The sequence below is a fragment of the Mustela erminea genome, chromosome 3, assembly GCF_009829155.1.
Source record: "Mustela erminea isolate mMusErm1 chromosome 3, mMusErm1.Pri, whole genome shotgun sequence".
NCBI classification, from domain to species: domain Eukaryota; kingdom Metazoa; phylum Chordata; class Mammalia; order Carnivora; family Mustelidae; genus Mustela; species Mustela erminea.
Window position 1 is genome coordinate 116240143 of NC_045616.1, and position 23589 is coordinate 116263731.

The 23589-nt window shown below is 35.5% G+C and overlaps 1 protein-coding gene across 2 annotated transcripts in view; it reads left to right on the forward strand.

Moving 5' to 3' along the window:
* SOX30 (SRY-box transcription factor 30) overlaps positions 1-23287 on the forward strand; it is a 35259-nt gene extending 11972 nt beyond the window's left edge. Inside the window, exon 4 of one of the 2 annotated variants that reach the window (XM_032337174.1) lies at positions 21553-21671. In XM_032337174.1, the coding sequence (XP_032193065.1) occupies positions 21553-21671 (119 nt within the window). Of the gene's footprint in view, positions 1-21552 lie in introns of both variants that reach the window. The other variant, XM_032337173.1, reaches the window with a different exon arrangement.
* Positions 23288-23589: the final 302 nt, after the last annotated feature.

Below are 23589 nucleotides of genomic sequence, written 5' to 3' on the forward strand. Positions count from 1 at the left end.
GAAGGTACTCCTTATTTAGAAAGGGACTCCCTCAATTCTGGTTGGAATCTGATTTAGATTAGAGGCTGAACAGGGGCCAGGCAGTTAATATAAATACATGAAGGAGGCTAGATGAGGACTAGGAGGCCAAAGAGAGTTCATACCCCATCTAATGGGGTAGCTGCTACTCAGCTGTAGCTGATGGTCACCACAAGATAATACAGGCTCCAGTGTTGTGAGATCTGATTTTTTTTGAAGAATCAGTTATAAGGGTCCTTAAGATCATTTACTTACTCTCCCCATACCCTGTTTATATAGACTTGTGCTTCTCAGACTTATTTTTTGTGTATCATTCCTAGGTGATCTTGTTACAATGAAGATTCTGAGTCAGTAGGTCTGGGGTAGAGCAGTATCCTATACCAGGGTATAGTAGGCTTGATATTCTGCATCTCTAACAAGTTCCCAAGTGATGCCAGTTCTATTGGTTTGTAGACCAAACTTTGAATAGCAACACTATAGAGGAAAGTGCTTGGTCTGGGAGGTTTAATGACTTGTTCAAAGTTACACAGTTGTCTTTTTAACCCAAAAAATTCCCATATAAATTATCAGTGAAAGAATTGATTTTTATAGGAAAGCATCTAGGGAAAACAAATTTATAATTTTTCATTTTGGAGTGCTAGAATTTAGCTTCCTAGCAAATACTCTAATATACTAAAAGTTCTACTTTTCAATTGTTAAGCGCATAAGCAGATAGTTACTACTGAGACTAGAGTGTTACAGGTTCAGTACCAATCTTCTATTGTTACTTATTTAGGAAAGTAAAATTACTTCCCACTTAGACATACCAATAGCTCAAAGAACTTTTCAGGTATATGTTACATTACTTCAATTCATAATAAGAGTGCTTGTTTTCAAGGCCTTACCTCAGTTTGCCACAACTGTTCCCCATTTTATGGTTTAGTGGTGGTCGAGGGGTCGGTGACTCATGTTCTGGTGCAACTTTTTGCTGTTAGAGGAAGCAATATAGACATTTTTTCTCAAAGCGTTATGGTTGTGCATTTTGATTTATTTGGTGGCTTCCTGAGGAATTGGTTCAAGGGCTTGCCTTTGTTTCATGAACCTCAAAATACTCTCAGGGTTTGAGTTGTCTTTCAAGTGGTGTTTGTGAAAATATTCAAAGGCATACGCTACTTCAGCTTTCTGGGGGTAAGGGACAACAGTTGGGGCAAGCAGGAGGCACACTGAAAATCCTAGAAGAGGCTGGGAAAGGAGGTACATGGGGAGTAAGAGCTTTGAAAAGCTCCCATATATACTGAGAAATCCAGAATGGCACACACACATTCAGGGCTAGACACATATTCAACAAGCACCTGAGAAGACTGTAAGCTTTCACCTCTGACTGATTTTTAGGCTCTGTGTAAGTAGAAAACTGAGTCTAAGAAAGAACTGTAAACAGACAAGCACTGAAGGAGTACCCCAACTCAGAAACAATCTGCATAGACTGGGAGAGTGTTTTTTACTCTGTTTTGCTTTGTCTGGTTCTACATGTTTAAGGAAAGCTCTGCCAAATCACTAAGTTAATGGAACAGAGACTTAAATAATCACAAAAGACAGAGAATGAAGTCTTTACAAAAAGTCTAGAAAAGTGACCAATGAAACACATAAGTACAACTCAAAAGAAACAACAGCATCATACCCTGGGGAGGGGCAGAAATCTGATTTTTAGAAATACTGTATTATAATACTAAAAACGTCCAGTTTTCAACAAAAAATTCCTATACATGTAAGGAAATAAGAATATGGTATCTACAAGGAAAAAAGTTAACAGAAACTATCCCCAAGGAAGCCCAGACATTGGATTTACTAGACAAAGACTTTAAATCAACTATCTTGAGCTAAAGGGAAATAAAAGAAACTATGGACAGAGAACTAGATGAAACAAGGAGAATAGAGTACCACCAAATAGAGAAAAAAATTAATAAAAATACAGAAATTATAAAAAGGAACCAAATAGAAATCTTGGATCTTAAAATTACAGTAACTGAAATGAAAAATCACTATGGAGACCCAGCAGCATGTTTGAGCAGACAGAAGAATTAGTGAATATAAAGTGATTAGAATTAGTGAATATAAAGTGAAAGAATTAGTGAATATAAAGAATTAGTGAATTTAAAGAATTAGTGAATATAAAGATCAATATAAAAATATAATTAGTGAATATAAAGATAGGCCAATTGCAATCATCCAATCTAAGAGGCAGAATTAAAAATAGTTAAGAGTAAACAGAATCTAAGGACCTGTGGGACACCATCAGATCTACCAACATAATCATCAGAGTTTCTGGAGAAAAGGTGAGAAAGAAAGGGCAGAAAGAATATTTAAAGAGATAGTGGCCAAAAATGATCCAAATTTGAAGAAGGATGTGAATCCAAGAAGTTCAATGAATACTAACTAGGATAAATACAAAGAGATCCACACTGAGATACATTATAATCAAGCTATTAAATATCAATGATGAAGAAAGACTCTTGAGTGCAGCTAGAAGAAAATGACTTATCTTGTACAGGAGATTCTCAATAAAGCTAACAGCCAATATCACATCAGAAACCATGGAGGACAGAAGGCAGTGGGATACAAAGTGCTGAAAGAAAAAAGCCATCAACCAAGAATTCTATAATTGACAAAGTATCCTTCAAAAATAAAGGAGAAATAAAAGCCTGACAGATTACAAAAGTTGAGGAATTTCAGAACTAGTAGACATGTCCTACAAGAAATGCTGAAGGGGGGGGCGCCTGGGTGGCTCAGTGGGTTAAGCCTCTGCCTTCGGCTCAGGTCATGATCTCAGGGTCCTGGGATCAAGCCCCACATCGGGCTTTCTGCTGAGGAGGGAGCCTGCTTCCCTTTCTCTCTCTCTCTCCGCCTGCCCCTCCATCTACTTGTGATCTCTCTCTGTCAAATAAATAAATAAAATCTTAAAAAAAAAAAAAGAAATGCTGAAGGGACTACTCCAAGCTGAAATGAAAAGACACTAGACAGTAACACAAAGCCAAACAAAGAAATAAAGAACAGTGGTAAAAGTTACTATATAGGTAGTTATAAAACCCAGTGTTACTGCATTTTTGGTTAGTAACTTCTCTTTTTTTTCTGTTATTTAAAATGTAAATGCATAAGCAATTATTATAAATCTATGTCAATGGATAAATAAAGTATATATATAATTAATGACAATGTAAAGTGGGAGTGATGTTTTATACAGAGTTTTCATATGCCAATAAAGGTAAATATCAGTTTAAATTAGATTGTTATACATTTCGGATTTTAATTGTAATCTCCAAGGCAACCATTTAAGAAAATAACTAGAAATATGCAAAAAGAAAACAAGGGAACACAGTAACCCTCTAGAAAAATCCATTAAGTATAGAAGAAGACCTTAATGGAAAAACTGAGGAAAAACAAAAAAATGACATATATAAAGCAAAATAGCAAAATGGCAAAATAAGTTCTTCCTTACTGGTAATCAATTTAAATATAAGTGGATTAAACTCTCTAATTAAAAGCAGAAATTGGCAGAATGTATTAAAAATAGTATCAAAATAGATTCTATCTGCAAAAGACTCACTTTAAATCCAAAGACACAAATAGGTTGAAAGGGGAAAAAATTAAAGAAGATATTCCATGCAAATAGTAACCAAAAAGAGATGGGCTTCTATAATAATATCAGACAAAATAGATTTTATGTCAAAAATTGTTACAGTAGACAAAGAAGGACATTACATATTGATAAAAAGTTAATACATTAAAAAGATACAGTGATTATAACCGTATACATATGCAACAAAGGGCCCCAAAACATATGAAGCCAAAATTGGCAGAATTAAAGAGAGAAATAAATAGATAAACCTAATGATGACAGTTGATGTCTTAAATATTTTTTTGAGATATAACTGATATATACCATTAGTTTCATGTGTACAACATTTTTTTTTTGCTTGTTATGAGAACTTTTAAGATTTAGTCTCTCAGCAACTTTCAAATATACAACATGGTATTATTAACTATTGTCACAATGCTGTACATTCTGTCTCCAGGACTTACATATCTTATAACTGGAAGTTTGTAACTTTAGACCACCTTCACCCTTTTTTCCCATTTCCTCCCCCATACCTCCTTTGGCAATCACCAATCTGTTCTCTATGAATTCATGTATTTTTAATTTCCATGTATAAGTGAGATCATACCATACCTGTCTTTCTGTGACTTATTTTACTTAGCATAATGTCCTCAAGATTCATCCATATTATTACAGGATTTCTTCCCTCTTATACAGCTGAATAATATTCCATTGTATGTATGGAACTTCTGTACATGTACATGGGGGTACAGTTATTCTTTCAAGTTAGTGTCTTTATTTCCTTCAAATAAATACCCAGAAGTGGAATTGCTGGATCATAAGACAGTTCTATTTTTAATTGAGGAATGTTCATATTATTTCTCATAGTGGCTATACCAATTTACTTTACCACCAATAGTGCACATAAGGGTTCTCTTTTCTCCACATCCTCACCAACACTTGTTAGTCCTTATCTTTTTTATAAAACCATTTTAACAGGTGTAAGGTAATGTCTCATTGTGTTTTTTTATGTGCATTTCCCCAATGATTAGTGACGTTGAGGTACCTTATCATGTACCTGTTAGCCATCTGTATGTCTTCTTTGGAAAAATGTCTATTTAGATCCTGTGCCTATTTTTTTTTTTTGAGGTATGTTGGTATTTTTTTAAAATCTTTATTTTTTTATAAACATTTAATGTATTTTTATCCCCAGGGGTACAGATCTGTGAATCGCCAGGTTTACACACTTCACAGCCTCACCATGGCACATATTCTCCCCAATATGTGCCTATTTTTTAATTGGATTGTTGTTTTGTTGCTATTGACTTGTATGAGTTCTTTATAGATTTTGGATATTAAGGCCTTATCAGATATATGGGTTGCAAATATTTTCTCCTATTTTGTAGCTTACTGTTTCATTTTGTTACTGGTTTCCTTTGCTGTGGAGAAGCTTTTTATTTTGATGTGGTCCCACTTGTTTATTTCTGTTTTTATTGCCTTATGATGTCAAGCCCAAAGCATCATCAGCAAGACCAATGTCAAGGAGCTTACTGCCTATGTTTTCTTTTAGGAATTTTATGATATGGGGTCTTATGTTCAAGTCTTTAATCTTTAATTTTGGGGGTGATTTTTTTTTAAAGATTTTATTTATTTATTTGACAGAGAGAGATCACAAGCAGACGGAGAGGCAGGCAGAGAGGGAGATAGAGGGAAGCAGGCTCCCTGCTGAGCAGAGAGCCCGATGCGGGACTCGATCCCAGGATCCTGAGATCATGACCTGAGCCGAAGGCAGTGGCTTAATCCACTGAGCCACCCAGGCGCCCCTGGGGTGATTTTTAATGTATGGCATAAAATAGGGGTTTCATTATTTCCATGTGACTGTTCAGTTTTCTTAACATCATTTATTGAAGAGACTATCCTTTCCTGATTGTATATTCTTGACTCCTTTGTAAATTAGTTGACCATGTATGTGTGAGTTTATTTCTGGTCTCTCTATTCTTTTCCGTTGATCTGTGTCTGGTTTTATGCAAATACCATATTGTTTTATTATAGCTTTATAATATAGTTTGAAATTAGGGAGTATAATGTCCCTAGCTTTGTTCTTTCTCAAGATTGCTTTGACTTTGGGGTCTTTTGTGGTTCCATACAAATTTTAGGATTGTTTGTTCTATTTCTGTGAAAAATTCCACTGGAATTTTGATAGGGGTTGCATTGAATCTATAGATTCCTTTGGGTACTATAGACATTTTAACAATACTTCTTTTGATCCATGAGCACAGAATATCTTTCCATTTATTTATGTTTTCTTCAGTTTCTTTCACCGACATCTTATCATTTTCAGCATACAAGTCTTTCACCTTTCTGGTTAAATTTATTTTTAGGTATTTTATTCTTCTTGAAGCAGTTGTAAATGGGATTGTTTTCTTAATTCCTTTTTATAATTGCTTTTTTTTTAGTGTATAGAAATGCAGAGGATTTTTGTTCATTCATTTTGTATCCTCAAACTTTACTGATTTGTTGATTAGTTCTAACTTTTTTTTCAATGGAATCTTTAGGGTTTTCTAAGTATAATATATCAGTGCAAATAGAGACAGTTTTACTTCTTCTTTTCCAGTTTGGGTGCCTTTTATTTCTTTTTCTTGCCTGATATCTCTGGCTTGGTGTTCCAATACTATGTTGAATAGAAGTGGCAAGTGTGAGCATCCTTGTCTTACTCTCTTCTTTTTTTAAGATCTTATTTATTCATAGAGAGATCGTAAAAAGGGGAGGGCAGAAGGAGAGGTAGAGAAAGAATCTTAAGAAGGCTCCTTGCTCAGCATGGAGTCTGACGCAGGGCTCAATCCCACGACCCTGAGATCATGACCTGAGCAGGAATCAAGAGTTGGTTGCTTAACCGACTGAGTCACCCAGTACCCCTCCTAAACGTAATCTTAGAGAAAAAGCTTTCAGCTTTTCACCATTGAGTATGATGTTAGCTGTGAATACTTTCAATAATGGATAGATCATTCCTCCAAAATGAATGAAGATTATAAGGAAATAGAACACTATACAATACTGGAAAGAACAACGACATAATAGACATATATAATGTTTCACCCAATGTTTGAATATAGATTCTTCATAATGGCACACAATTGCACATAGGATAGACCATATGTTAGATCACAAAGCAAGTCTCAAATGTACTTAAAAAGATTTAAATCATACAAAGTTTCTTCTCCAACCATGATAGAATAACAGAAAAATTATAGCTGCAATGACCTACATTCAAAAAGAAGATCTCAAATCAACAAGAACGTTAAAACCTAACTAGAGCAAACAAAACCTTCTCTTCGAAAAGAAGAGCAAACAAAACCTAAAGCTTGCGGAAGGAAAGGAATGATTAGAGAAAAGTAATGAAGAAAAAAGAGAGTTTAATGAAATAAAAGAAAATTAACAAAAGTTAGCTTTTTAAAAAGATCAATTGAATTGATCAAACTTTAGCTAGACTGACTAAGAAAAACAGAGAAGACATAAATTACTAAAATAAGATATGAAATTGGGTACATTGCTACCAACTTTAAAGAAATAAAAATGACTATAGGAGAATACAGTGAATAATTGTACACCAACCAGTTAGATACCTAGATAAAGTGGACAAATACGTGAATTATCAAAACTGACTCAAGAAGAAAATGCAAATCTGGACAGACCTATATTAAGAGGTTGAATCAGTTATGATGAATTTGAGAAACAAGACACAGGATTATAGGGGAAAGGAGGGAAAAAAGGAAACAAGATGAAACCAGAGAGGGAGATAAACTATAAGAGACTCAATCTCAGAAAGAAACCAAGGTTTGCTGGAGGGGAGAGGAGAGGGATGGGGTGGCTGGGTGATGGACACTGGGAAGGGTATGTGCTATAGTGAGTACTGTGAGTTTTGTAAGACTGATGAATCACCAACTTGTACCCCTGAAACAAATAATACTTTATATGTTAATTTTTAAAAAAGAGATTGAATCAGTAATCAAAAACCTCCCAGCAAAGAGAAGCCCTGGGCTAGATAGCTTCATTGGTCAATTCTACCAAACATTTAAAGAGGAATTAACACCAATTCTCAAATTCTTCCAAAATATATGAGGGGACACAGCTAGGACCAAAATTACTCTGCTACCAAAGCCAGACAAAGATACCACATATTACAGACTAATATATCTTGTGAATATAGTTGTAAAATATAAATACTAGCAATAAAATACTAGCAAACTGAGTCCAGCAGGATGTTAAGAGGATGATATACCAAGACCAAGTGAGATTTACCCTAGCAATGTATGTGTGGTTCAACATCTGAAAATCAGTGTAATACACCTTATAAATAGAATGAAGGAACAAAACCACCTGATTATCTCAATTGATGCAGAAAAAAAAGCATTTGATAAAATCCAACATCTTTTTTTATTATAAAAAACAATTCCTGATTTCAAAACTGAATCGTCAGGCTAGGAAGAGAAGAGAACTTCCTCAGCATGAAAAGAACTTCCTCAACATGGAACAAAACCCAAGGTTAATATCATCTTCATTGATGATGGACCAAAAGCTGTCCTCCTGAGACTGGGAACCAGAAAAGGATGTTTGCTTTCACAATTGCTTTTCAACATTGTACTAGAAGTTCTAGCCAGAGAAATTAAGCAAGAAAAAAAAAAAAAAGACATCAAGAAGGGAGTTGGGGGAAATTGTGGAGGGGGAGAAGAACCATAAGAGACTGTGGACTCTGAAAAACAATCTGAGGGTTTTGGAGGGGTGGGGGGTGGGAGGTTGGGTAAGCCTGGTGGTGGGTACTATGGAGGGCACGTATTGCATGGAGCACTGGGTATGGTGCATAAACAATGAATTCTGGAACACTGAAAAGAAATTTTAAAAATAAATAAAATTTTTTTTAAAAGACATCCAAAACAAAAGAAATAAAATTATCTCTTTTTACACATGATCCTATGTATGGAAAATCCTATATAAAGAAAATCCTAAAGAATCTGCAGAAGTTTATTAGAGCTAATGATAAGTTGCAGGGTATAAGATCAATATACATAAATCACTTGAATTTTCTATACATTAGCAATGTGCAATCCAAAAAGGAAATTAAGAAAACAATTCTATTTAAAGTAGCATCAAAAAGACTAAAATACCTAGGAATAAATCTAATGAGGGAGAGGCATAAGACTTACAAACTGAAAACTACAAATCATTACTGAAAGAAATGAAAGATCTAAATAAATGCAAAGTATTTATGTTCATGCTTAGAAGGCTTACTATTGTTAAGAAGACAGTACTTCCTGAAGTGATTTGCAGAATCAATACAATCCCTCTCAAAAATCCCAATGACTTATTTTTACAGAAATGGAAAAGCTGACCCTAAAGTTTATATGGAACTGTAAGTGACCCAGAATAGTTTTAAAACAATCTTGAGAAGGGGAAATAAATTTGGAGGACTCACAATTCCTGACTTTAAACTTACTATACAAAGCTACTATATCAAAAACTGTGGTATCGAGAGAATGAAAGTCAAGTCACAGACTGGGAGAAAATTTTTGCAAAAAATGTATCTGATTAAGGAGTGTTACACAAAATGTGCAAAATATTTGAATTCTTAAAACTCAACAATAAGAAAACAGCCTATGAAAAGTGGACCAAAAACCTGAACAGACACCTCACCAAAGAACATATACAGATGGCATTTAAGCACGTGAAAAGATGCTTCACATTATGTATCTTTAGGCAATTACAAATTTAAATGGGATATAACTACAAATCTATCAGGATTGCCAAAATCCAAAATATGGACAACACCAAATCCTGAACACCAAATACTGGTCAGGATGTGAAGCAAAGGAAATTCTAATTTATTGCTAGTAGAAATGTGTAATGGTATACCTACTTTGGAAGACAGTTTGGCAGTTCCTTATAAGGCTAAAAATACTCTTACCATATGATCCAGCAATCACACTCCTTGGTATTTACCACAAAGGAAGGAAGGAAGGAAGGAAGGAAGGAAGGAAGGAAGGAAGGAAGGAAGGAAGGAGAAAGAAAGAAAAGAAAGAGGAAGGAAAAGAAAGAAAGAGGAAGGAAAAGAAAAGAAAAAAGAAAAAAAATTGTGTTTACACAAATGTGTAAATCTGCACACAGATGCTTATAGCGGTTTTATTCATAGTTGCCAAAACAGAAAGAATCAAGATGTGTTTCAGTAGGTGAATAGATAAACTATGGTATGTGTAAACAGCAGAATATAAACAGGATCGAAACAAGATATACATATTGGATGTGATTATGTTTTTTAAGCCTCTTTCATGCTAGAACAGTTCTCTATCCTCTTTTATTGTTTTTTAATGCCTTGTATTCATTGAAGAAACATGTTATCCTCATCCTGGATTTTGCTTATTTTATCCTTGGATATAATTTACATGTTGACTTATTACCCTTCCCCCCACCCTGTGAAATGATAGCTCTTGCAACTTGATTTGACTGTTTCCATTTTTTTGTTTGTTTGTTTGTTTGTTTGTTTTTGCTTTTATTCTCCTCCTTTCTCTTCCTTTTTCTTTTCTCTCTCTTTCTCTTTTTTTTTTTGGCAATGATACCTCATGGGTGGTGCTTTGTAATTTGTAGTGTATCACATCAAGAGGTACATAACGTTTGTTTTATTCTAAGAGTGATGTTAAGAATGATCTGCAGGTTCAGGTATTATCATGATAGGTAAGTGCTGCTTCTCAGTTCTTGGCTATACAGTAGCATCACTTGAAGAATTAAGACCAAATAGATTGGACTTTTTGTGTCTGGGGGGGACCTGGGCAGCAGAATTCTTTAAAAGTTCCTCCAGGTGATTGTAATGGTCAGCTAAGCTTGAGAAATACCAGTGCAATGATTTTAGTGCCTATGGAGATTGTTGCCTAGAACCATGAGATTGCAAAATGGTCATTTTTTGATTCAGTATTCCTTCACTCATTAGCTAGAATGCTTTTTTTTTTTTTAAGATTTTATTTATTTACTTGAGAGAGAGACAGTGAGAGAGAGCATGAACGAGGAGAAGGTCAGAGAGAGAAGCAGACTCCCCGTGGAGCTGGGAGCCCGATGCGGGACTCGATCCCGGGACTCCAGGATCATGACCTGAGCCGAAGGCAGTCATCCAACCAACTGAGCCACCCAGGCGTCCCGCTAGAATGCTTTTTTGAAGAAAAACTTAACGCTCATCAGTTGGTTACTCAGAAATACCAAAGGGTAGGATAAATTCTTGATTTTTTCCCCTCATATCATTGAGTCTTGTTTTGTTTTAGCAACACCATCATGAACAAGTAGATTTCTGTATATTTGGTATGTTTTTATACATTGCAGTCATTATTATATCTTTTGATGCTCAAATTATCCATTTATTTATCTTTGATTTGTCCAGTTGGCTACAAGTTATATCCTGTGTCTTTAATCTTTGATAGCTTTTTTGTTCTCTAGCACAATAAGTCCTAGGCTCATCTTGTACATTTTGTGCACACCAGACATGGTATCAGCCATTTTACCCAGAAATCCAGGTTCCTTTTGCTGAAATCACAATGTGAGCAATAAGGATGCTCATTGCTACTGAATTTTAAAAAAGTATCTAACGTGATGCCCCCAGTTTTATTTTTGTTTTTCAACATTTCCTTAGCGATTCGGGGTTTCTTCTAATTCCATACAAATTTTAGGATTATTTGCTCCAGCTCTTTGAAAAATACTGGTGGAATTTTGATTGGAATGGCATTAAAAGTATAGAGTGCTCTAGGCAAGTATAGACATTTTAACAATGTTTATTCTTCCAATCCAAGAGCATGGAATGGTCTTCCATCTTTTTGTGTCTTCTTCAATTTCTTTCATGAGTGTTCTGTAGTTCCTCGAGTACAGTTCCTTTACCTCTTTGGTTAGGTTTATTCCCAGGTATCTTATGGTTCTTGGTACTATAATAAATGGAATTGATTCTCTAATTTCCCTTTCTGTATTTTCATTGTTAGTGTATAAGAAAGCCACTGATTTCTGTACATTGACTTTGTATCCTGACACATTGCTGAATGAGTTCTAGTAGTTTGGGTTCTAGTAGTATGAGTTCTAGTAGTTTGGGGGTGGAGGCTTTTGGGTTTTCCATATCATGTCATCTGCGAAGAGAGAGAGTTTGACTTCTTTATTGCCAATTTGGATACCTTTTATTTCTCTTTGTTGTCTGATTGCTGTTGCTAGGACTTCTAATACTATGTTGAACAAGAGTGGTGAGAGTGGGCATCCTTGTCGTGTTCCTGATCTCAATGGGAAGGCTGTAAGCTTTTTCCCATTGAGGATGATATTTGCTGTGGGTCTTTCATAGATAGATTTAATGAAGTTCAGGAATGTTCCCTCTATACTTTGAAGCATTTTAATCAGGAACTGGATTTTGTCAAATGCTTTTTTTGCATCAATTGAGAGGACCATGTGGTTCTTCTCTCTTCTCTTATTGATTTGTTCTATCACATTGATTGATTTGCGAATGTTGAACCATCCTTGTAGCCCAGGGATGAATCCCACCTGGTCATGGTGGATAATCTTTTTTTTTTCTTTAAATTTTTTATTTTTTATAAACATATATTTTTATCCCCAGGGGTACAGGTCTGTGAATCACCAGGTTTACACACTTCACAGCACTCACCAAAGCACACACCCACCCCAATGTCCATAATCCCACCCCCTCCTCCTAACCCCCCTCCCCCTTTCTTGCCATTTGCGACAACATGCATGGAACTAGAGCGTATCATGCTTAGCGAAATAAGTCAAGCAGAGAAAGACAACTATCATATGATCTCCCTGATATGAGGAAGTGGTGATGCAACATGGGGGCTTAAGTGGGTAGAAGAAGAATCAATGAAACAAGATGGAATTGGGAGGGAGACAAACCATAAGTGGATAATCTTTTTAATGTGCTGTTGGATCCTGTTTGCTAGGATCTTGTTGAGAATCTTAGCATCCATATTCACCAGTGATATTGGTCTGAAATTCTCCTTTTTGGTAGGATCTTTGCCTGGTTTGGGGATCAGGGTAATGCTGGCTTCATAGAAAGAATCTGGAAGTTTTCCTTCTGCTTCAGTTTTTTGAAACAGCTTCAGGAGAATAGGTTACCTGATTTCAAGCTTTACTACAAAGCTGTGATCACCAAGACAGCATGTTACTGGCATAAAAACAGACACATAGGCCAGTGGAACAGAGTAGAGAGCCCAGATATGGACCCTCAACTCTATGGTCAATTAATATTTGACAAAACAGAAAAAATATACAGTGGAAAAAAGACAGTCTCTTCAATAAATGGTGCTGGGAAAACTGGACAGCTATATGCAGAAGAATGAAACTCAACCATTCTCTTACACCATACACAAAGATAAACTCAAAATGGATAAAAGACCTCAACGTGAGACAGGAATCCATCAGAATCCTAGAGGAGAACATAGGCAGTAACCTCTTCGATATCAGCCACAGCAACTTCCTTCAAGATATGTCTCCAAAGGCAAAGGAAACAAAAGCGAAGATGAACTTTTGGGACTTCATCAAGATCAAAAACTTCTGCACAGCGAAGGAAACAGTCAACAAAACTAAGAGGCAACCCACAGAATGGGAGAAGATATTTGCAAATGACAGTACAGACAAAAGGTTGATATCCAGGATCTATAGAGAACTCCTGAAACTCAACACATACAAAACAGACAATCATATAAAAAAATGGGCAGAAGATATGAACAGACACTTCTCCAATGAAGACCTACAAATGGCTATCAGACACATGAAAAAATGTTCTTCATCACTAGCCATCAGGGAGATTCAAATTAAAACCACATTGAGATACCACCTTACACCAGTTAGAATGGCCAAAATTAGCAAGACAGGAAACAACATGTGTTGGAGAGGATGTGGAGAAAGGGGAACCCTCTTAAACTGTTGGTGGGAATGCAAGTTGGTGCAGCCACTTTGGAGAACAGTGTGGAGATTCCTCAAGAAATTAAAAATAGAGCTTCCCTATGACCCTGCAATTGCACTCCTGGGCATTTACCCCAAAGATACAGATGTCGTGAAAAGAAGGGCCATCTCTACCCCAATGTTTACAGCAGCAATGGCCACGGTCGCCAAACTGTGGAAAGAACCAAGATGCCCTTCAATGGACGAATGGATAAGGAAGATGTGGTCCATATACACTATGGAGTATTATGCCTCCATCAGAAAGGATGAATACCCAACTTTTGTAGCAACATGGACAGGACTGGAAGAGATTATACTGAGTGAAATAAGTAAAGCAGAGAGCGTCAACTCTCATATGGTTTCACTTATTTGTGGAGCATAACAAATAGCATGGAGGACAAGGGGAGATGGAGAGGAGAAGGGAGTTGAGGGAAATTGGAAGGGGAGGTGAACCATGAGAGACTATGGACTCTGAAAAACAATCTGAGGGTCTTGAAGGGGTGGGGCGTGGGAGGTTGGGGGAACCAGGTGGTGGGTATTGGAGAAGGCATGGATTGCATGGAGCCCTGGGTGTGGTGCAAAAACAATGAATACTGTTACGCTGGGAAAAAAAAAAAAGTATCTAGGGATTTGCAGTGTAGAATATGAGAAAATATGTATTTTTTTGAGAAAAATACTTCATGAGTGTTATGTTGATATTTCCAAAATAAATTTAATATTGTAGTTTCAAATGAGATGCATTGATCTTATGTGCTAGTATCTTTCCCCCTAAAAATCTTGTTTCCTAATGGTAATAACATATTTGCTTTATCTTACCAAACATGGTTTTTTTTTCTCATGTGTGTTTATATGTATGTATATATATATAGAGAGAGAATAGTTTCAAAACAATTATATCAGTAGTTTCAAAGCAGCACTGTCACAAACAATAAAATTACCAAATGCAGTGTAAGATTTGTTTGTGATTCTTTTCTTTTTAGGGTGTATCTTACCAGGAAGGAACAATAAAAATACCAGATTTAAATTATCCTGATATAATGTTTGTGTAGTTAAGGCAACTACAACTTGATATAACTGGGGTTCATCTGTTTTCATTTGCTTTTAATTTTTAGGGATTACTTTTTAAAATACTACATTTGTTTTAAAATTATGTAAAGTAATTTTGTGGTTTCAAAGTCAAAACCATACGGCAAAGTCCATTCTCAGAAGTCTAGCTTCTTTGCCTATTTCTTCCCCACTTCCATCTTGCCTCCTACATGCCAGCATTTCAGTTAGTTTTTGTTCTATCTTTGCATTCTTTTTGAAAATCAATGTTATACACACATGTAAGTGTCTGAGTTTATGAATATATTATTACCTGTAACTTCTTGTAAAACTATATAATAATACATTAAAAGTGTTTTTCATTTCTAAAGTATGCATAGATATCCTCTCTCAGGTTCCTCCTGACAGATCTTTCAAGTTGGCAGAACAGGTGATATTATCTCTGTTTTATATAAGGTGTCCAAGGCTCAGAAAAACTTATGTTTACTTAAGGTTACCAGGTTTTTAAGTGGCAGAGTAGATACCCATGTAGTGTGGCGCAGTAGTTAGGAGAACAAGTTCTAGAGTTAGCTTGCCTGATTCGGTTTCACTACTCGCTAATTATATGACTTTGAGCAAGTTACTCAATCTTTTTAAGGTTCTCTACTCCCAGCTGTAAAATGGAGAGAGAGAGCGCCGAATCCTAACCACTAGACCACCAGGGATGTAAAATGGGGATACAATATCTGTCTCATATGGTTGGTCTAAAGAATAATTGAGATAACACATAAACTCCTTGGCTAATGCCTAGAGAACCTACTAAATGCTTATTGTTGGTTAACATGTTGACTAATATTACCATTCTAATAATTCTAATTGATGCTAAACTTATTTTTCATCCATGCAAACTTCTAGGATTAATCTTATCTTAATTGATCTGTTTTCTGAATACTCTTATCATAATTGATCTGCTTTCTGAATATCTACATGGCCATGTAATGTTTGAGTTTGCATTATAGACTTTAGCATATGTCTAGTATATACCTAGATTCTAGATCTTCTTTTAAAATTAAATTCTCCACCAAGTCTTATGTAATATCTTGCTTACATTGAGTCCTGAATACAATAGTGGGTACATTGTTTCTAGCTGAAGTGAGTGCTTTATGGAGGGAGAGGTATCTGTGTAATTCAGTAGATGGAGGGCTGAGGTTAGAAGAGATACAGAAGCAAAGTCATTCTAGCTAAAAGGATAATGTGTTCAGGACATACGTGTTATATTAAAAATGCCCGAAGGAAGATGTGGCAGTAGGAAAGGAAACCTGAAACATTTTGGAACTTTAGCCTCATTATTGTGATATTTAACAAGGGTAAGGTACCCAGCACTTGGGACATTTGGGGGTGGGATACCAAACCACTCAAGATACCCCCATATTTTCAGTGTTTGAGATAATAGTCTAGTTTGTCAATTGTACTTATATTTTAAAGGGAAGAAAACAAAGTTGACCTTTTTTTTAAAAATGTGGGCACATCAAGTGAAGCCCTCATCTTGGGGGTTTTGCTGAGTGTGGTTATTATGTTTATGTTATTCTGTCACTAGATGGAGTCCATGAGTCCAGGGAACTTTCGCTTGGACATTTGTATACTCCTTCCTATGATTCCCATTATGCACCTTTGAAAGAGAGAATATTCTTAAAAAAAAAAAAAAATTAGCAAACAGATTGGGATGGCAGAATTTTTAGAATTGCCTTAAAATCAATTTGTTAAACAGCAAAATAATCTTTTCGGTTGTTCACTTTGCAAAAATTTTATTTGGAAAAGATCTTTAAAACCAGAGTTTAATATTCATTCTAAATATTTCCAATAGAAACAATATTTTTAATTTAACTTATTATGGAGATTCAATTAAAAAGTTAGGTTGTTATCCTCTGTTCCAGGGTCACGGCCCCCCTGCCCAGGAACTCTCTCTTTTTTTTTTTTTTCTCAGTATAGTTGGCACATAATTTTATATTAGTTTCAGATGTACAGTATAGTGATTTGATGAGTTTATACATTATGCTATGTTCATCATAAGTATAGCTGCCATTTGAGCCTAAACATTGCTATTATAATATCATTGACTATGTTGCTTATGCTATACCTTTTGTTCCTATGACTTATTTACTTTATAACTAGAAGACTGTATCTCCACTCCCCTTCACTCATTTTGCACAACCTCCCATTCTGAGGTAACCATCAGTTTGTTCTCTGTATTTACAGTTCTGATTCTGCTTTTTGTTTATTTACCTTTTAAGAATCACTTATAAGTGAAATCATATAGTATTTGTCTTTCTCAGTCTGACTTATTTCACTTGGTATAGATGCCCTCTAGGTCTATTTATGTTGTCACAAATGGCAAGAGCTCATCCTTTTTTCTGACTGCATAATATTCCTGTGTGTGTCTGTGTGTGTGTGTGTAAAACACATCTTTTTTAAAAATTAACATATAATGTATTACCGGTTTCAGAGGTACAGGTCTGTGATTCATCACAGTCTAATATAGTACCCAGTGCTCATTACATCACATGTACTCCTTAATGTCTATTATGCAGCTACCCATCCTTCCACTCCTCTCCCCTCCAGCAACTCTGTTTGTTTCCTATGATTAAGAGTCTCTTCTGGTTTTTCTCCCTCTCTGGTTTCATCTTGTTTTATTTTTCCCTCCCTTCCCCTATGGTCCTCTGTTTTGTTTCTTAAATTTCATGTATCAGTGAGATAGTATGATAATTGTCTTTCTCTGACTGACTTATTCACTTAGCATAATACCCTCTAGTCTCATCCATGTCATTGCAAATGACAAGATTCCATTTTTTGATGGCTAAGTAATATTCCATTGTATATGTATATATACACCACATCTGCTTTATCCATTCATCTGTTGATGGATATCTAGGCTCCTTCCACAGTTTGGCTATTGTGGACATTGCTTCTATAAACTCAGGTTGCAAGGGCCCCTTCAGATCACTACATTTGTATCTTTGAGGTAAATACCCAATAGTGTAATTGCTGGGTCGTAGGATAGCTCTATTTTAAAATTTTTGATGAATTTTCATACTGTTTTCCAGCGTGGTTGCACAAACTTTCACCCACCAACAGTAGGAGGGTTCCCCTTTTGCCACATCCTTACCAACATCTGTCATTTCCCGAGTTGTTAATTTTAGCTATTCTGACTGGTGTGACGTGGTATCTCATGGTGACTTTGATTTGTATTTCCCTGATGCTAAGTGATGTTGAGCATTTTTTCAAGTGTCTGTTGTCCATTTGGATGTCTTCTTTGCAGAAATGTCTGTTCATGTCCTCTGCCCATTTCTTGATTGGATTATTTGTTCTTTGGGTGTTGAGTTTGATAAGTTCTTTATAAATTTTGGATACTAGCCCTTTATTTGATAAGACATTTGCAAATATCTCTTTCCATTCTATAAGTTGTCTTTTTTTTTTTTTTTACTGTTTCCTTTGCTGTGAAAAAGCTTTTTATCTTAATGAATTCACAATAGTTCATTTTATATCTCTTGCCTTTGGAGACATGTCTAGCAAGAAGTTGCTGTGGCTGAGGTCACAGATATTGCTGCCTGTGTTCTCCTCTAGGATTTTGATGGATTCCTGTTTGACATTTAGGCCTCTGATCCATTTTGTGTCTATTTTTGTGTGTGGTGTAAGGAAATGGTCCAGTTTCATTCTTCTGCATGTGGCTGTCCAATTATCTCAACACCATATGTTGAAGAGATTGTCCCTTTTCCATTGGATATTCTTTCCTGCTTTGTTGAGGACTTGTTGACCATGAAGTTGGGGTTCCATTTCTGGGTTCTCTATTCTGTTCTATTGAATAGATGTCTGTTTTTGTATCAATACCATACTGTCTTGATGATTATTGCTTTGTAACATAGCTTGAAGTCCAGAATTGTGATGCCACCAGCTCTGGTTTTCTTTTTAAAAATTCCTTTGGCTATTTGGGCTTTTCTTGTTCCATATAACTGTTAGGACTATTTTTTTCAGCTCTGTGAAAAAGATTGATGGCATTTTGATAGGGATTGTATTGAATGTATAGATTGCTCTAGGTAGCACAGACATTTTCACAATATTTGTTCTTCCAATCCATGAGCGTGGAACATTTTTCCATTTCTTTGTGTCTTCCTCAATTTCTTTTATGAAGTTTCTATAGTTTTCTGAGTACAGATTCTTTGCTTCTTTGCTTAGGTTTATTCCTAAATATCTTATGGTTCTGGGTTCAATTATAAATGGGATTGACCCCTTACTTTCTCTTTCTTCTGTCTCATTGTTAGTGTGTAGAAATGCCACTCATTTATGTGCATTGATTTTATATCCTGCCACATTGCTGAGTTCCTGTATGAGTTTTACAATTTTGGGATGGAGCCTTTTGGGTTTTCCACATAGAGTATCATGTCATCTGCAAAGAGTGAGAGTTTGAGTTCTTTTTTGACAATTTGGATGACCTTTATTTCTTTTGTTGTCTGATTGCTGAGGTTAGGACTTCTAGTACTATGTTGAACAATAGTGGTGACAGTGGACCTCCCTGTTGTGTACCTGACCTTAGGGGAAAATCTCTCAGTCTTTTCCCCCATTGAGAATGATATTTGCTATGGGCTTTTCATATATGGCTTTTATGATATTGAGGTATGTTTCCTCTATCCCTACACTGTGAGGAGTTTTAATCAAGAAAGCATGCTATACTTTGTCAAATGCTTTTTCTGCATTTATCAAAAGGATCATATGGTCCTTGTCCTTTCTTTCATTAATGTAGTGTATCACATTGATTGATTTGTGGATGTTGAGCTACTTTTGCAGCCCAGGAATAAATCTTACGTGGTCATGATGAATAATCCTTTTAATGTACTGTTGGATCCTATTGGCTAGTATCTAGGTGAGAATTTTTGCATCCATGTTCATCAGGGATGTTGGTCTGTAATTCTCCTTTTTGGTGGGGTCTTTGTCTGGGTTTGGGAGCAAGGTAATGCTGGCCTTAAAGAAAGAGTTAGGAAGTTTTCCTTTCATTTCTATTTTTGAAAACAGCTTCAGAAGAATAGGTATGAATTCTTATTTAAATATTTGGTAGAATTCCCCTGGGAAATCATCTGATCCTGGACTCATGTTCATTGGGAGACTTTTGATTACTGCTTCAGAGTCCTTGCTGGTTATGGGTCTGTTCAGGTTTTCTGTTTCTTCCAGTTTCATTTTTGGTAGTTTATACATTTCTAGGAATGCATTCATTTCTTCAAGATTGCCTAATTTGTTGCCATATAGTTGCTTATAATATGTTCTTATAATTGTATTTAGCCAGTGTTGATTGTGATCTCTCCTCTTTCATTCGTGATAAAACACATCTTTATCCATTCATCTATTGATGGACTCTTAGGTTGTTTCCATTTTTTAGCTTTTATAAACAATACTAAAGTAAACATAGGGATGAGTATATCTTTTTGAATTGGTGTCTTCATTTTCTTTGGGTAAATACTCCATAGTGGAATTATTGGATCATATGGTATTTCTATTTTTAATTTTTTGAGGAATCTCCATTCTGTTTGCCATGGTGGCTGTACCAGTATATATCTCCACCAGCAACATATGAGGTTCCCTTTTCTCCACATCCTTGCCAACACTTGTTATTTTTTTGTCTTTTTGACTTCAGCCGTTTTCACAAGTGTAAGATGATATCTCATTGTGGTTTTACTTTGCATTTCCCTGGTGATGAGAATGTTGAGCATCTTTTCATGTGTCTGTTGACCATCTGTATATCTTCTTTGGAAAAATGCCTATTCAGGTCCTCTGCCCATTTTTTAATCAGATTGTTTTTTGGTATTGAATTGTAGAAGTTGTTTTTATATTTTGGATACTATTGATATGTCATTTGCAGATATTTCCTCCCATTTAGTAGGCTGTCTTTTAGCTTTGTTGATTGTTTCCTTTGCTGTGCAGAAGTTTTTTATTTTGATATAGTCTCAATAATTCATTTTTGCTTTAGTTTCTCTTGTCTTAGGAAACATATCTAGAAAAATGTTGTTATGACTAATGTTAAAGAAATTATTGCCTGCGTTCTAGGATTTTTATGGTTTCAGGCCTCACATTTAGGTCTTTAATCCATTTTGAGTTTATTTTTGTGTATGGTGTTCGAAGGTGGCCCAGTTTCATTCTCTTTACATGTAGCTGTTCAGTTTTCTTAGCACCATTTACTGAAGACAGTCTTTTTCCCCATTGTACATTCTTGCTTCTTTTATCATAAATTAATTGACCATATAATCATGGATTTATTTCTGGGTTCTCTATTCTGTTCTATTGATCTATATGTCTATTTTTGTACCAGTGAAATATTGTTTTGATTACTGTAGCTTTGTAGTATGTCTTGAAATATAGAATTGTGATATTGCCAGCTTTTTTTTTTTTTTCTTCTCAAGATTGTGTTAGCTATTCAGGATCTTTTATGATTCCACTCAGATTTTAGGAATTACTTATTCTGGTTTTGTGAAAAATGCAGTTGATGAGTATTGATCCCAACTCAATTATATGTCTCCCCACCCCATAAGTTTTGTTTCAAATACTAGTAAAAACAATTGTTGTACTACTTACTAAGCATTGATTTTTAGCACAATATAACACAAGCCTACATTTCCAAAATCTTACATGGTGTCATGAGAGAAAAGTCCAGATTATCAATTTTTCTTTGTCAGGGTTGTCAAAGGTAAGAAGTCCAAGGCTGATACTAGATACTAGCTCTGGTGAGTCACAGGCTTACTTTGCCATTTACTCTATGTTGGGACTTGGTAGTAGTAAAAGTGCAGATGAATACATGAAGTGGTTGCAGAAAGTTATCTTGGGCACTTTCCAGGCCCCAAAGAGGGTGCAGTTAAACTTGCTCAATTAGTCTGTATGCAAGTCAGCATGGGAGCAAGGTATGATCTAATTCCTTTTTTATCTTTCTGCTACAGCACCTGCCCTTATAGTCGGCCTCCCTTTGGCTATGGAAATTTTCCAAGTTCAATGCCAGAATGCCTTGGTTATTATGAAGACAGGTACCAAAAACACGAGGCTATGTTTTCAGCTTTAAATAGAGACTATCCTTTTAGAGACTATCCAGATGAACGCACACACAGTGAAGATTCTCGGAGTTGTGAGAGCATGGATGGGACCTCTTACTATAACAGTCATAGCCACAGTGGGGAAGAATACTTAAATCCCATGCCTCAGCTGGACATTGGAGCCTTGGAGAATGTCTTCACAGCCCCAACATCAACTCCCTCTAGCATCCAGCAAGTCAATGTCACTGACAGTGATGAGGAGGAAGAAGAAAAAGTGCTCAGGAATTTATAATTTTAAAACAAATATGCACAGAAAATAAACATTTCTTAAAATATATTCTGGGTCAGTTGGTGTGAGAAAAAAAGAGCCTAGAATGCTTTGCTGGGAGTTGTCAGCCATGATTTGAGGAGTCAAATCAAACAATTTATACCTTCATAAAATTTTGATTAGTGAAACTGGAGTCCTGATGTTTCATCATAGGAATATTTAAGATATGAAGTAATTTATTTTTGTGTCTGAAATTTGTATCAACATATATTATCATTACTTTATCTTGGAATGTGCAAAATACTGAATTCTCACAATTTTATTGAGGGGATAGGGAGTATATATCTGGCATGACAAGTGTGATTTGTATTTTATCTCAGGATACATTTATTTATTTTTCTCATATGATTTTTTGTTTGGTGTTTATGTACTACATATTGATGTCTGTTTTTATGTAACAGTTTGAAAATATTTTGATAATTTTTAGTAATGAATTGAGACTCAGTTACTAAATTTAATTTACTTTAATAACCAATTATAAGTTTCAAATATGTTTTCATGGCACTTGGGTAATTCCTTCAGCTAAATTAGTCATTTCTGTTCCTAAACATTTTCATCATCTTTTTTGGATTTATTTTTCCATTTGGTATGCATTGTTCTACTTTTGTTATAATTAAATAAACATAGATAAAATTGTTCTTGTTGGATGTTTTCTGTTTGGGGGATAGAAATAAACAGAACGAGTACTGTTCAAATGAGGATGGTTTCCATACCACATACAGATAATTTATTTTTACTTAATAGTCTCCAGAATTGCACAGATCCTGTTAGCTTACATGAGACTTGAAACTTTTTCAACAAAGATGTTGTGCACATACTCTGATGCTATTTCTAAACTCTTTACATGTGTTGTACATGTGACTTAAGCACCCCCACAAATGGAAGAGCTCCTCCAGATTTGGTGCAAGCAGCTGTCTCTGAAACCATGGAGTTCATGTGTAAGAGCACATGGAATTTGTTTAAATCACGGTGAGCAATAAAAATCCTTCTTATGATGTGTCCTCATGGTGAGTGTCCACTATGGATGGAAAGAACCTATTTAGAACAAGATCAGGACCACCAGAATTGGGATCATGGTAGAAGAGATCTACAAGGCACCTGAACTGAGGATCAGAAGTAGCCACAAACCAATATACTTTTCCTTCAATGATCTGTATAATTTATGCAAATTGAGATTTTGTTACTAAAACTGCTTGGAAATTTTGTATGGAAAGTTGTTCTAAGCTTCCAACTTCTTCCTTTACTAAGTTTGCATTTGTTCCTTAAGGAAAGGTTGTTAATACATTTCATCAGCCTTATACTTAATTGTATCTAAGATTTCCTCTACCCAATAAAAGTTTTATTCTTATATTTTATATTCTTTATCACTCTGTGCAAGGTCACTTCAATGTGGTTAAAGAGCAAAACAAATATCTTGGTGGAGAGAGCAAACGTGTAACCTCATGTAGGAACTAAAGCAACATCTGGTTGTCTTCACAATTGATGAAGGAAAAAATGTGTGTGACAGTTTGACCCATTTTATCCCATCTCATTTTATTTTATTTAAAGATTTTATTTATTTATTTGACAGACAGAGATCACAAGTAGGCAGAGAAGCAGGCAGAGAGAGGAGGAAGCAG